Source organism: Halichoerus grypus, chromosome 2 (assembly GCF_964656455.1).
Source record: "Halichoerus grypus chromosome 2, mHalGry1.hap1.1, whole genome shotgun sequence".
NCBI lineage: Eukaryota > Metazoa > Chordata > Mammalia > Carnivora > Phocidae > Halichoerus > Halichoerus grypus.
In genome coordinates this window covers 25304658-25318127 of record NC_135713.1, presented here as the reverse complement: position 1 = coordinate 25318127, position 13470 = coordinate 25304658, and the positions used below count along the sequence as shown (strand labels likewise).

The window sequence follows — 13470 nt, the reverse complement described above, 5'->3', positions numbered from 1 at the left end:
AGGATCATGACCTGAGCCGAAGGCAGTCGCTTAACCAACTGAGCCACCCAGGTGCTCCTTATTTTATTTTTTTAAAGATTTTACTTATTTGACAGTGCGCACACTTGCACGTGCACAAGCAGGGGGAGTCACAGGAAGATGAAGAAGCAGGCTCCCCGCTGAGTAGGGAGCCCGATGTGGACCTCCATCGAGGACTCTGGGATCATGACCCAACCCAAAGGCAGATGCTTAACCCACTGAGCTACCCAGGCACCCCAAGATTTATTAAATTTTAAAGAGTGTGTGTGAGCAGGGGGAGGGACAGAGGGAAAGAATCTCAGTCAAGAATCAGATGCTTAACTGACTGAGCCACACAGGCACCCCTTGTAGATATTTTGATAGAGATTCAGCTGAAAACCTTTAAAACAAAGCTCTCTGAGTTCAGAAAAGTAGACAGTTCCTTTATTTTAGTTATTTTTGAAGGACCATAAGAGTGTGGGTAGAGCCTTGGATTAGGAAAGAGTAGGACTGGCTTCTAGTACTGGCCTTACCACTAATGTGGTTGAGTGATTTTTACCTCTTTTCATCTCTGTTCTCTTATTTGTAAATGAGGTAGTTGACCCAAATCTCTCTACGGTACTTTTAGTTCTAAGATTTCTGTGAGTCCCTTAAAAGTGGTATAAAAATATTTTGAATTATAATGACCAACTTTTCTTATAGTTTCTTCTCTAATAATATGTGGGTACACTGATCTGTAGTGAACTTCCTGGTTAATTATCAAAGTTAGATTGTGTTAAAGAGTCAGAAGAGTCTTGATTTAGTCTTAGCTCTGACATTGACTGTGTGCCTTGTAAGCCATTGAGCTCTTGGGACATTAGTTTCCTTTTGTAAAATGTCCTCATCTGTGTGTTGTGTGGGTCAAGTTTTATACTGCATGTAGATAACCATTTTATAAACTTTTAAGTGCTGTTTATTTAAGGTGCCTTAACTAAGCATAAAGTGAGTTTGGCCCCCTGATAACTGGGCCTTTATCAGGAATTACATTTGTATGCTTTAGTGATCATTAATAAGATTAATTATTAATTTAGGGCTTAATAATAAGGTTCATAAGATTCTTAAAGCGTACATTTATTTTGAATATGGTCAAAGGCAGCAGAAAGTTTAGCAGAAACATGAATGGTAGCCATTTAAAAACAGCTGCACTCAAGCTGTTGATATTTGAAGAATTAAAGCAGTTCTTTTTTTTTTTTTTTTTTTTTAGATTTTATTTATTTATTTGACAGAGAGATAGCACAAGTAGGCAGAGTGGCAGGCAGAGGGAGAGGGAGAAGCAGGCTCTCCACTGAGCAGGGAGCCGCATGTGGGGCTTGATCCCAGGACCCCAGGATCATGACCCGAGCTGAAGGCAGCCGCTTAACCGACTGAGCCACCCAGGTGCCCCGATATTTGAAGAATTAAGTCAGTGGCACCTTGTGAGTTGGAATTAGACTGAAGTTCACTACAGATAATAAAATATGAATGGTATATGAACAAGTTCGATATAATTAAACATTGAATGAAATTTTTACTGTGAATTGAAATCATATTTGAGGCTCTTTATTCTGTTCACAATATTAAGCACAACCCTCAGGTTAGACTGACTATCCTAAATACACACGCGCCTTTTCTGACAACTTTATTAGTACCTGTTTTAAGTAGTACTGCTATTTCAGTTGGTTGTTAATTTGGACAAAATGCCATTCTGGAAATACATAGAAAGCAACTGGGAAGGGATGGTAAATGAATTTTATGTAGATGTTATATTTTATTCAGTTGGTAATAAGAATTTCAACCCTTTTGCCAAGAAGAAATTGCTAGCATTAAATTTACAGTTGATGTTTACACTTTTTCTAATTTTCAAGAATATTGGTACAATAACTGTTGAGGTTCACCTTTCTAATTTTCTGAAATCTTTTTGCCATTTTAGCCCCCAAAGCGGGTTATAGCCAAGGTGCAACTCAGTATACACAAGCCCAGCAAACTCGACAAGTGACAGCCATAAAACCAGCCACACCAAGTCCGGCTACCACTACTTTCTCCATTTATCCGGTATCTTCCACCGTACAGCCAGTAGCAGCTGCAGCGACTGTGGTGCCGTCCTACACCCAGAGTGCTACTTACAGTACCACGGCAGTTACTTATTCTGGTAAGACGGATAAACTGTGTTTAAATGAGTAAGCAAATCAGAAACTTACTAGAAACTGTCTTGATGTTCTGTGGCATGATCTTATCCCAGTAGCAAGAATTGAATTAATTGATAGGTGTTGCTCTATGTATATAATGTGACAAATGGACCATACTCTAAGTTGTGTTTTTAGGGTTTTTGTTTTTTTAAGCCAGGAGATATTAACAATGTAAAATGCTCTTTGAGCATTTGAAAGCCAGTCATGCATGAGTCCTGGGCCTTGCATTGCAGTTAGAGAAAATAAGACCTAGTATTTTACAGGGTCATTTTTTTTCTGACTTTTCCAAATGAATTTGAAAACCTAAGGTTAACATTCAGGGACTACCACTGACAAATAGTATTGTTTATTTCAGCCACCAGGGAACTATTTCTTTATTCTCAGGAGTAAGTAATCTTGAAAATATTGGGTAGCCTTTGTAAATATCCATAAGATTGTTATATAACATGTGTCTTGGAAGGACAGAGTAGCTCTATTTTCCTTAAATAATCATATGTTTATTTTATTATCTTATTACGGAAATTATATATTTCCTTAATCGTTATATTAAGAGAGATATATTCACTAAAATCTCGCTATGTCCACTGCTTTTGCTAATTTCTAGCTAAGGTACTTTGCATTATTTCAGTGATTAAAATCACATGTTGCTTTTTTGTAGACATGTAACCTTGTACTGCTATATGGTTTGTTCTGCATTTATTTCTCTCTCAATACCTTGTCTTGTTCTATGGATGATTTAAGGCAATATGGGCAATTTTAGTTCTTGATAATTCATCGCAGTTTGGGTGTTAAAAGCCTAACTACTGAATTAAAAATTTTTTTTGTTGTTTTTCAGAGTTTGTTTTGAGAGAGAGTGCAGGGGCACGTGCTTAAGCAGGGGAGGAGGGGCAGAGGGAGAGGGAGAGAGAATCTTAAGCAGGCCCCACACCCAGCATGGAGCCCAAGTCAAGAGTCAGTTGCTTAAGGGACTCAGCCACCCAGGTGCCCTGTTTTTCAGATATTTTTATTTCTTATCCTATGATAAATGTTTATCCTGGGTGCTGGGGATACGGTGGTGAATTAGGCAGACGTGGAGTGTTTAGGAACAAGTTTGTTGTGGCTGGAATACAGGATATATGGGGTAAATATCAGGAGATAAGGCTGGAAATGTCAGTGTGAAAAGCCTTGCAGGCTCTGTTATGATGTCTGTCTTTATCTTGTGGGCCAAAAGGGTGCCCAAAAGGAGCAATGGGAACAGATTTATAAGTTAACTGTGACAACCATGCAGAAATGAATTGGGAGTGAGGAGAGGTTATTCCTAGATCTGTCATTCAGGATTGCCCAGATACAACTTTTCTGCGCCTCTTTATCTCTGATTAATTTTTATTTGTATCTGATTAATCAGTTATAACAATAAATGGAATTATTTCAGTCAGCTCTGACTGGACACATTTTTTTTTTTAATGTCCACATTCAACAAAATAAGGAGTACGATAGTATCCTTTCCTGTTATTGCTTCTGTCTTAAATGTTCTCCTCCTCCCTCTCTTTCCTGTCTCTCTTCCATTGTCTCCGTTGCTTGAATGTATCTTACACAGGATGAAGTTAATTATTTTTATTTACTGCTATATTACGTGAGTAATACATCATTTAAAATAGAAACTATAGATAAAAAAGAAAATATTAAATCACTGGACATGTACCCCTAGATACTAATTGCCATTAACATTTTGGTGCATGTCTTTCTCTAGTTTTCTTCATGGGAATATACATATGCAGTATATACATTTTGTTATAAAAATGAATTTGTCCAGTGCATACTGTTTTGTTAATCGCTTTTTTTCTCACTGTGAATGTTCTTTCATGTCACCAAGTATAAGATACATCATTCTTTTGATTTATATTTTTCCCCAACTTTTTATTTTAGGAAATTTTAATTCTGCAGGAAATTTGAAAAAATAGTGTAAAGTCTATATACCACTTACCTAGATTTACCAGTTATTAATATTTTATCATATTTGCTTTATCTCTTAAAACATTTCAAATGGGTCAGCATTATATTTATAAGTTGCAGATGACCTGGTGCTTTGCCTAGAATTCTTCAGCCTGTATTTCCTAAGAATAAGGGCATTCTCTTACATAACCACATGCAAATATCAATAAAAGGAATTGAACATGGATATTATCTAATTTCTTCAGTTGTCCACAAGTGTTTCTTATGGCTGAGCTTTCTGTTTGGTGTGTTTGTGCTTTGTTTTAAATTCAGGGTCTAATCAAGGATTGTGGATTGTACTTGGTTGTCATATCTTGTTAGTTTCAGTTTCCTTTAATGTAGAATAATCTCCTATTTTTACCTTGTCTCTCCTGACCTTGACATTTTTTAAGAGTTCAGGCCAGTTGTCCTGTAAAATATCACAATCTGGATTTACCTGCTTTCCTTATGCTTAGATTTTGGCAGTTTTCTAGTCAGTAAAACTACCGAAGTGAACTTTTTGCATTTCATCACATCGGGAGCAGATAAGTAATGCTGTAAATTCCTTATTGATGATGCCAAGTATAATCACTGGTTGAAGTGGTGACTACCAGATCTCTCCATTTTAAGGATACCTTTTCCCCTTTGTAATTAACCAGGTAATCTATGGGCCTGTTACCCAATTACTTTTCACTCTATGGTGTTAGATCCTTTGAAAGTCTCTTAACTGAATCAAGTTCTACAATGATGGATATAAAATCTTTTTACATTGATTCTTAGCACTCTTCTCTAAGGAAGCATCCCCTCTCCTCTTCTTTTCTAGTATTACTATAGACTCATTCTCTTTTGTTTAGTGTAGTATAATCCATTACTCTCATTTTTCTTTTTGAGGCACGTTTTCCCAAATTTGGCCAGTGAGAATCCTTTTCAAACTCGCTCCTGAGCTGTTTGGACTTGGCATCATTATTCTTTGAGCACTTTTTCCTTTTTTCCTTCCACAGTAAGATATTACTGATACACTTCAAGCATTTCATGCCCAAGACTCACAATCAGCCATTTCACAAAGGAGCTGTGGTTTCTAATATGGTATTTAGAAATCAGAATCTATGCTTAGAAATATATAGTTTTTAATGGCTGCATAATACTTTATTGTATGGTTGTACTATATAGATTTTAAAGCTTCTTTCTTGCTTGGGATGCTAGGTTTCATATTAGGGAAAAACTAGAAATAACAGTGGGTAAAATAATCCTTGTATGAAAAGATTCGTGTATTTGCAAGTTGTTTCCCTAAGATAAATTCCTAGAAATTCCCATTATGTCAAAGGGTAAGCTCTTTAAAAAAAAAAAAAAAAAATGTGATACACAATGTGAAATTGCCATCCAAAAAGATCATTGTTAGGACTTCTGAGTTCTATGTGTGCAATTTTATATCAGCTACAATTTAGGTCAGCTATATTTTTCATCTCATTAAACTTAGTTCTAGAATCTTGGTACCTGCTAAATGGTGGCTTGTAACGTGCTGAATTTACTACTGAAATGGTATGTTTTTGTTTCTGATATTGTACATTTAAAAATTATATTTTAACTTAATATGTAACTTACTAATTGATAAGCATTTTTAATTATTTTTTTTTCTAGAGGGGGAGGGGGGGAGAGGGGGAGGGAGAGAGAGAAACCCAAGCAGGCTCCACGCCCAGGGCATAGCCCAACATGGGGCTCAATCTCACAACTCTGAGATCATGACCTGAGCCTAAATCAGAAGTCGGATGCTTAACCAACTAAGTCACCCAGACGCTCCTGGTAAAAGTATTTTTTAAGTGAAACTGTTTTAGCCCTAAAAAATTGAACTTTTGCTTAGAGATTCAACCTTATATTTGTTTTCCCATAGTGCTTTTACAAGAAATGTACATTTGTTTGCTAGTAGTCATAGGAGATTAAGTAGTAAGCTATAGTTAAGCTCACCTTTTGTTAGTTTTAGACTACAGGTGTGCAAATGAAGGAGATTATTTTATAAATATTAAGCCTAGCCTGATGATTTTTGTGGTTTAAATAACTCAGTGTTTAAAGCACCTCACGATCTCTTAGCCTCAGTTTTCTCATCTGTCAAGTAAGGGTAATAATACTTGCCTAACAGGTCTGTTTTGAGACTTCACTGTGTCTGGAACACTGCCCCTCATACTGTGGATTCTCAATTTAAAAAAAAAAAGCTAAACTAAAAGTCCTGGTCATCCAGCATTGTAGGATGCTATTGCCCTTATGTTACTTTTTATTTTCTTGATACATTAATTCATGAGGTTACATTTAAGTGGCATTTTTGCAGTTTCTGTGCACAATAGCTAGTCATTTGGAAAATGTCTGTTTAAAAAATTTCATATAAAAATCATGGTCCTAGCCAGTTATCATTTAAAAATAGCTTTGTTTGTTTTAACTAGACAATTTATGGTGTTTTAAGAGTGAAATTTAAACTGTACATGTTTCTGCCTATCACTTTGAAGGTATTTGGTCTTCTGTCACATTTTTAAGTAACATATGATATTGGTAAGACTGACCAGAAGAGTTTATTGATCTGTAGTTTTTCCTTCGATCAGTTATACGAGTTGTTTTCTAATTGTTTTTTATCTGATCATAATGCTTATTATTGATATGCCTACCTGCTTCTTCCTATTTTTACTTTTAGATGTTTTTTTCTCTTACCATACTTTCTATCTTTATAAGCATTTATATAATTTAATAGCCTGACATAAAAGTCTAGGAAGGCTTTTCATGCAAATTACTTGGTTGCATTGTTTTCTGGATATTTCTAGTTTCAGGTGCCTGTGATTCTCACTTACCATGCATCTTAAATCCTCACCTTTCCAATTCCTGTTTTCTTTCCTATGTGTGTAGACGCCTCAGAGCTAGTGGGTCATAAGTCTTTTCTTTTCAACATAGCAGTCTGCATTTGAGAGAGGTTCAGTTTTCCTTAAGTAGTTCTTCTGTGCCATCCTGGCAACTAGGAATATTTTGCTTGAGCCTTACGTGACTCTTGGCCCACTTAATTCCACTTCAGAAAAAAAGGAAGTTTTGCAGTGTGATCAATAGGGAGTCCACCAAATTTCCAGAGATCTTAGTTTAGAAAGGAGAGAAGTTTTCCAGTTTTGAGGTAGGCTTATGAATAAAACCCACAACTTTGTCAAATTTAAAACTTCTGTAGATTTTTAAGTCTATAAATCACTGAACATAAGCAACATGTATGTTATGTCTATGTCAGTAACTAGCTTGGTGTACTTTATCATTAGAGACTTTGAACAATGGAAATGGATAGAATCAAGCCATGCATTCAACCAGAAAATACAGTGCTCTTTTTCTTTTGGAGAATGAGAACCAATGTATTTGGTCCTTAATTCCAAAATTTTTTATCTGTTGTCCTGTATATTCATCTGAACTCCAGCTCCATATCACAGATGTCTGCTAAGGTTTCTTCACCTTGCTTCTCCAAACCAGCTTCTCTCAGCTCCTTGCTTTGATCAGTTGCACAACCCCATCAGTCAGTCACTAGAACTCAAAGTCTTGGTGTGTTTTCCTGTTCTTTTAAATCTTCTATCCTCTCAGGCATCAAGCATATACTTTCATGAGTTTCTTTTTTTCCTATCTAATATCCTAGTTCAGACACTCCTTCAAATTCAACCCTTCCCAAATTGTGTGCAGAAGAATTCTTTTTGGGGAAATATTAACAGATTCTGTAACCGCGTACGTTTATCACTCTGTCGTATCCCACCAACTGAACTATAAGTTTCTCGAAGTCAGGGACCAAATCTTAGACTCTTTTATGCCTTTTTAACACCTGGCATGTGTGGAGTTAAAAACTTGTTGATTGACTTGTATAAAAAGAGGGTAAATAAGATTTTTCCAGGTTTTGTGAGATACTCATTATTTGTAAATATGCACATGTAAACCTACCTTTACTAGCAGAATTTATTGAATTTAAATTCATATCATTTAACTTGGCCTTTGGTAATTATATAACGTACTCTTTGTTTGATTTTATTTGTAAGGTACATCGTATTCAGGTTATGAAGCAGCAGTGTATTCAGCTGCATCCTCCTACTACCAGCAGCAGCAGCAGCAGCAGAAGCAGGCGGCAGCAGCGGCGGCAGCTGCCGCTGCAACAGCTGCCTGGACAGGGACCACCTTTACTAAAAAAGCACCATTCCAAAATAAACAACTGAAACCAAAACAGCCTCCCAAACCGCCCCAGATTCACTATTGTGATGTTTGTAAGATCAGCTGTGCTGGACCACAGGTACTTATGTTGTATGTTTTACCACGAGCCTTCAAGTTATTTTTGATAGTCAAGTATGGTTGATAGTCTCACACTTACAGAGGTTTACATTTTCTTTCCTGTTAGCTTTTAGCTAACACATACATATTTTGCTGAACAGTCTTTTTTTAAGAGGTATTTGTATTGAGACGTAAGAATTCTATTAAGAAAAAATTTTAAACATGATTATGTTAATGAAAAATGGGTAAATTATACTTTTTTCATGAAAGATACTTTGCTCCTTAAATAAAACTTAAATTTAACTTAAAAGTTGTAATTTCAAATTAATTGGGGTTGGGGGTAAGATTGACTTTTTATTTCTTTTAGCGTCCACAGCTTGCTTTATAAAGCCTTTATACAAAATTCTTCAGCTTAGCACAGTTGGCTGTTGATTTCCTTAGCTGTTCTTAGAGGTCCACGAGTATATGAATAGAATTTTACAGCTGAGAAAGGATGACCATAGAGATCATTCAGTTTTACATACCTGAATTAAAGATGAGAGGACTTTGTCAAATGTGTTATTTTTTGGAGCATTTAAATAGCAGAAGAGAATTATCTTTCTGGAATATTAAAAATCCTTAAAATAAGTTCTTTTAACAGTCTGTAGTTTACAGGATAACATTTCTAATAAGGCTAACTTTTGCATATGCTTTGTAGAATGTTCTTTCTGTGTAGTTTCCTTTGTGAGGGAATAGAAACTTTGGGAACAAGAAAGATGTGGGGAAGTGTCTTTTTCAAAAATGTCAACTAATGAAGCATGTAAAATATTTATCCCCCTTTTCCCCCAGGTTTTGTTTTTTTCCTGATTGTTACATATTAAAATGTATGATTTAGGCATGAGTCTTTATATAAAGTCTAATGTGTTCAACCCTTATCCTGACATTATTTGTTAATTTTTTTAAGAGTGTCTTTTTTTTTTTTTTTTTAAGATTTTATTTATTTGACAGAGAGACGCAGCAAGAGAGGGAACACAAGCAGGGGGAGTGGGAGAGGGAGAAGCAGGCTTCCCGCGGAGCAGGGAGCCCAATGTGGGGCTCGATCCCAGGAACCTGGGATCATGACCTGAGCCACCCGGACGCCCCTTAACAGTGTCTTTTTATATAAGAATTGACAAGCAGTTTGGCAGATAAAAGACATATTATTGGAAAGGGATAGTCTTTGACTCTGTAGTAGTTTCTTTCAGTTATATTGTCTCTGCCCCACCTATGTACATTCTTCTTAATTTATTAGATTAGTTCTATCTACTTTTTAATACTGATTTTTTAGATTATTTTCAATTATCAGATTTCCCTGAGTTACACAAATTAGGGAATAATTGTGGAATATTTAATATATGTGACTAGTTACATAAAACCTTCTTTCTCCCTATTTGAGTGTGATAGGAAATAGTCTCATTGTGATTACATGGTCAGGGGAGAGGGAGCAGGGGAAGAAGTATATATCCTACTCTGCGATGGCTATTGAGAGGGGATGATGCTATGAGTGGCAAATGTAGACCGAAAAGATGTGTTGAGTGTCTGTTACCCACATAAAATGATAGAACATGGGTCTAAGATCATTGGTGAAAAGTCGCATTTAGAATGATATATATAAGGCTGACCATTGGTTTGGAGTGTCTAGATTTTTATGAAAGAATAGGCCAGGGATACTTCTGCAACTCAGAGGCAGTGCCTTAAGGGGCTAATGAGCCTTAGAGAAAAGCATCATTGACTTTTTAAGTTCGAATCTAGGTGTGGACAAAGGAGGGAGGAGAGTAAGATTCAGGTTTAAGGGGCCATGGTCCCAGTCCTGGTTCTGCCACTGTGTGGCTTTGGACAAGTTGGAGACCTTCACTTCTTTGGGCTTTTGTTCCCTTGCTTATTAAGGACTTGCCCTAAGTAATTGAGTCTCAGACTGCTTCATGGAGCCACTTCAGGCCACTGCAGATAATGAGAGGAGAATCAGATGACTGGGTCTTAGGTCTCCCTCTTTTGTTCCAAAAACAGAGCAACTTTCCCTACTTCTGCATAAGATTTCATTTGGAGAAAGGATTATCTTGTTTAAAAATTAGAAAATCATTGTTTTAGGTAATCTCTAAAGTTCCATCCAGCTCTGAAATTCTGTGATGAATATACAGTTTAATGCTAATGATACGTCTGTCTTAAAAACAATTTTAAAAATAAAACATGAAAGAGGAACTATTTGGCCCCACTCAAGAAAAAAGAGACAGCAGTCCTTATTAACCTCCTCATTTTAATAAATCTGCCTTCTTTAATTACCTGATTCCAGACAGTTTTTGTTGGTTTTTGGTTTTTTTTTTAAGGATTTTATTTATTTATTTGACAGCACACAAGCAGGAGCAGCAGCAAGCAGAGGGAGAGGGAGAAGCAGGCTCCCCCCTGAGCCGAGAGCCTGACATGGGGCTCAATCCCAGGACCCTGGGATCATGACCTGAGCCAAAGGCAGACGCTTAACTGACTGAGCCACTCAGGCATCCCCAGACAGTTTTTAATATACAGTTTCACTATTTTGTTGGCCAGTATTACAATAATATTGTTTTTCCTTACAAATACATGTAATTTTGAGTGTTACGTATTTTAAATAAGCTTTTGTTTCAGGATGGCATGGGTTCTTATGAAAACACATTCTGAGTTAGAAAAGTTAGTTTTATAAATAAATATACCTGTTCGTAAAATGTCTTGTTACCATTCAGCAACTTTTTTTTTTCATGATATAGCTACATTCCCTCCCTCCTCTTAGTTCTACAGTTAAATAATTTCTGGAATGGTCACTCTGTCCATCATTATACATAAGCAATAAAAGATTCAAATTCTTGGGCGCCTGGGTGGCTCAGTTGGTTAAGCGACTGCCTTCGGCTCAGGTCATGATCCCGGAGTCCCGGGATCGAGTCCCGCATCGGGCTCCCTGCTCAGCGAGGAGCCTGCTTCTCCCTCTGACCCTCCCCCCTCTCATGTACTCTCTCTCTCATTCTCGCTCTCTCAAATAAATAAATCTTTAAAAAAAATAAAATAAAATAAAAGATTCAAATTCTTAAAACTGGAAGTGGTTACCTTATATTCTTAATATAGCTATGTATGAAAGTCCTTTGTAAATCAAAGTGTTAGATAAATGTATTCTTGGTAAGCAAAATACAGAGAACCACAGATATATCACGTATGTAGGGAATCCCACATGCTCTTGTTCAGTTGCTTTCATAGTTGTTTAGTGCTCATTATTAAATGAGTACTAGAGATTTGAGAATTGAATAATTTCAAATGATACAGATAGAAAATTAGCAAAGCAACATTTATCCTTTTTGTTTGAAACAGACTTATAAAGAACATTTAGAAGGACAGAAACATAAAAAAAAAGAAGCCGCATTGAAAGCCTCACAAAATACCAGCAGCAGCAACAACTCTACTCGTGGGACTCAAAATCAGCTACGTTGTGAGCTCTGCGATGTGTCTTGTACAGGAGCAGATGCATATGCTGCCCACATTCGTGGTGCTAAGCATCAGAAAGTAGGTGTTTTTTCCCACACACCCTTATGTCTTACTCTGTTTTCTTTTACTTTTTCAATGGGAGGGTTTAAATATAGGTGGCTTTAAAACTTGAGAGCTTTGAGTGGCTTATAGGCCTTGTTTATATGCTAAAATATACATAAAGGTAACATCAAATAGTCATTGCTTAAAGAGGGAAAGATTGGAGACTTTTTTTCTTTGAATTAAACTAGATCATTTATTCGTCCAATTGGAAATTTGTTGTATGATTATTTTCCTCTTGTCATGCTTAAGTATAGGTTGGTATGTATGTGGCCAAGTTGATTTCATCTTTCTTTGCCTTGGTTTCCTCACCTTGTGGTAAATGGAGTATGTATCGAAATCTGCTTCACAGAGATTGTTTTGAAAGTAATGAGTTTTGTGTATACAAATATATAAACAAAAATATAACAAAGAAAAATATAGCTCGGATTTTCGTTTTATAAAGTTTTTTATGCCAGCTCAGAGCAACCAAGGGTCGTCAAAGAGTCATCAAAAAAGGGCTGGATTTTGTTTAGTTTATGTTGTTTAAAGCAGAGAATGTATATGTATAAATATACTTTAAGGTTTTTATTTAAAATGATAAATATCCATTTCCTTGATTTCTAAAAAAAAAATAAACTCTTTTTAGAAAAAGTTAATCAGTGCTTTTTGGGTTTCCTCACAAATGTGCTTTTATTTTGTAGGTGGTTAAATTACACACAAAACTTGGTAAACCCATTCCTTCAACAGAACCAAACGTTGTTAGCCAAGCTACTTCTTCAACAGCTGTGTCTGCTTCAAAACCGACTGCCTCTCCCTCAAGCATTGCAGCAAGCAATTGTACTGTGAATACTTCAATTGCAACTTCTTCAGTGAAAGGTCTTACAACTACAGGAAACTCGTCTCTTAATAGTACATCTAACACTAAAGTATCAGCAGTGCCTACAAATATGGCTGCCAAGAAAACATCTACACCCAAAATAAACTTTGTTGGCAAGTACTAAAGATTCTTTGTTCCTCCTAACTCTGTCAAAATGATGTTTGTCCTCCATTCCAGGACTAATCCTTCTGTTTTATGCTCTTGTACCCATCTCCCTTCTTCTCTGAGACCTTATTCGATCACATATCTGTTTTTTCTCTTGAAATTTTAATCAGTCCTCCATCTTCTAATGGCTTCTTCCTTTTCCTTTTGGTCATACAGGTTTACCTGTGTCTTCCATAATCTTTAAAAAAAATAAAAGAACAGACATTTTCTTACTACCATAATCCTCTCAAGCTGCAGCCTAATTCTTACTTTCTCTACTTTATACTTCTTATCCAGTCCTCAGTCTGTTCCAGTGTTTCCACCCTACTCTTCTGAAACTGCTTTCAGAAGTCACCAAAGATCTAATTGCCAAATCGAGTGACCAGTGTTCAGTCTCACTCTGGTTACTTCTCTAACATTTGACACAGTTGACTGTTGTACCTTAAAGCTTAAAGTCTCTCTTATATGTCTACCCACCCCATTCTCAGGTGTGTC

At 36.3% G+C, this 13470-nt stretch overlaps 1 protein-coding gene across 2 annotated transcripts in view; it reads left to right on the top strand.

Moving 5' to 3' along the window:
* The window catches only part of ZFR (zinc finger RNA binding protein), an 81094-nt gene that overhangs the window by 23460 nt on the left and 44164 nt on the right, over window positions 1-13470 (top strand). For both annotated transcript variants that reach the window (XM_078066611.1, XM_078066612.1), the window contains 4 exons: window positions 1946-2164; window positions 8186-8433; window positions 11760-11951; window positions 12656-12944. In XM_078066611.1, the coding sequence (XP_077922737.1) occupies window positions 1946-2164; window positions 8186-8433; window positions 11760-11951; window positions 12656-12944 (948 nt within the window). The remainder of the gene's footprint in view (window positions 1-1945; window positions 2165-8185; window positions 8434-11759; window positions 11952-12655; window positions 12945-13470) is intronic.